Raw genomic sequence first — 1,550 nt, 5'->3', positions numbered from 1 at the left:
AACAAGACACACATAAAATATCTGTGTTTCGTCTTAAAGCTATCTGCAGTACAAAGTTCTCAAAATCGGAACCAATAGCGAGTTCTGTTATTTCAAACTTTCCTTTTGAAACATATATTATTATTTCTTAAATTGAATTTCGTTTGTCTTTTCTGGTTTTGTTTCTAAAGAAAAATACCAAAAATCTAAGTGTTTAAGTGTTGTTAATACGGAGTAAAATGGAAAATCGTGACTCTAGTGGATTCAGAGTTCGTAAATTTTGTAGTTTCGGGAAAAGTAAAAAAATAAACTGCTTAATGATTGAATAGCAATAATACTTTTTATTGAATGATCAGTCAGAGATAAGCCTTTCTTAGACAAACAACTAAATATTGAAGTTACTTACATCAGAAAATTTGAAAAACCTACATTAATATTTTGACAAAACGTTTTCTGAATTATTTAATTAGCAGGACAGGGAAACCAAACTCTCTTCTCGAGATCAGTATCTTGTATTTTTTCAGATAAACAAGTTCAACGGTGTTCATAAAATGTCTTATTAGTTATTTTTTATGGACAAAAATTAAACGTTGATTAAGGTTATAGGTTCAATATATGTGTACTTAACAACTACATAAATATTTGGTAATATTTTCGTAAGTGTATTATATTTATGAGACCAGTTTTTCTGATAAAAATATCAAAAATTCCCTTTTACTTTCTTGCTGTAAGTCTTTCTCTGACAATTCTTCTGTCTCTCTTTCTCTCCTATTGACTTTTGACCGCCTTATAGATGGCCCAGCTATTGTGAATGTCAACATCTATATCAGAAGTATCAGCAAAATAGATGATGTTACCATGGTAAGTTTAAAAAAGGAATTTTTACATTATAAGAAACACGTCTCGCTGATTGCAATGACAGTAAAATTTCGCCCCTCTTTTTCTAGATGGCCCATGCACGGTCACTGTCAACATCTACCTGCGGAGTATTAGTAAAATAGATGACCTTAGTATGGTGAGTAGGTGACACTGGTAGTAAATGGTGTTGGTGTCGTGTTGGTGCAGTAATTGTGTTGCACTGTGGATTTAGAAACTCAGTACCGACTTATCTTAAGTGGCCGAGAAGCTTTTACACAGTATTTATTTCTTTTTAACGTTTCGTCCGTTTGATAATTTATGTCTCCGGCTGTTTTTCCTTCTTTTTTTTTTGTGTCCTTGCACTTTGCCAGTTCTTTCACGTGTTTTTTACATTTAAAAAAGATTAGATGTAACACTCAGGTAGATCATAAGTTTTGATAACATAACCCAGTTTGTGTTCTTCAGTTACAATCTCATCTTTGATAACATAACCCAGTTTGTTTTCTTCAGTTAGAACCCCATTTTTGATAACATGACCTAGTTTGTGTTCTTCAGTTAGAACCCCATCTTTGATAACATGACCCAGTTTGTGTTCTTCAGTTAGAACCCCATCTTTGATAACATAACCCAGTTTTTGTTCTTCAGTTACAATCTCATCTTTGATAACATAACCCAGTTTGCATTCTTCAATTAGAACCCCATCTTTGATAACA

General features: G+C 32.5%; 1 protein-coding gene across 1 annotated transcript in view; it reads left to right on the top strand.

Moving 5' to 3' along the window:
* Window positions 1–776: 776 nt before the first annotated feature.
* Window positions 777–1,550, top strand: part of LOC106467334 (glutamate-gated chloride channel-like) — a 24,528-nt gene continuing 23,754 nt past the window's right edge. The window contains exon 1 of the mRNA XM_022395492.1: window positions 777–840. Coding sequence (XP_022251200.1) covers window positions 838–840 — 3 coding nt within the window. The 5' untranslated portion in view covers window positions 777–837. The remainder of the gene's footprint in view (window positions 841–1,550) is intronic.

The sequence above is a fragment of the Limulus polyphemus genome, unplaced genomic scaffold, assembly GCF_000517525.1.
Source record: "Limulus polyphemus unplaced genomic scaffold, Limulus_polyphemus-2.1.2 Scaffold2571, whole genome shotgun sequence".
In the NCBI taxonomy this organism is placed as follows: domain Eukaryota; kingdom Metazoa; phylum Arthropoda; class Merostomata; order Xiphosura; family Limulidae; genus Limulus; species Limulus polyphemus.
Note: the sequence above shows the minus strand (reverse complement) of the source record. Positions and strands in the feature narration are given on the sequence as shown.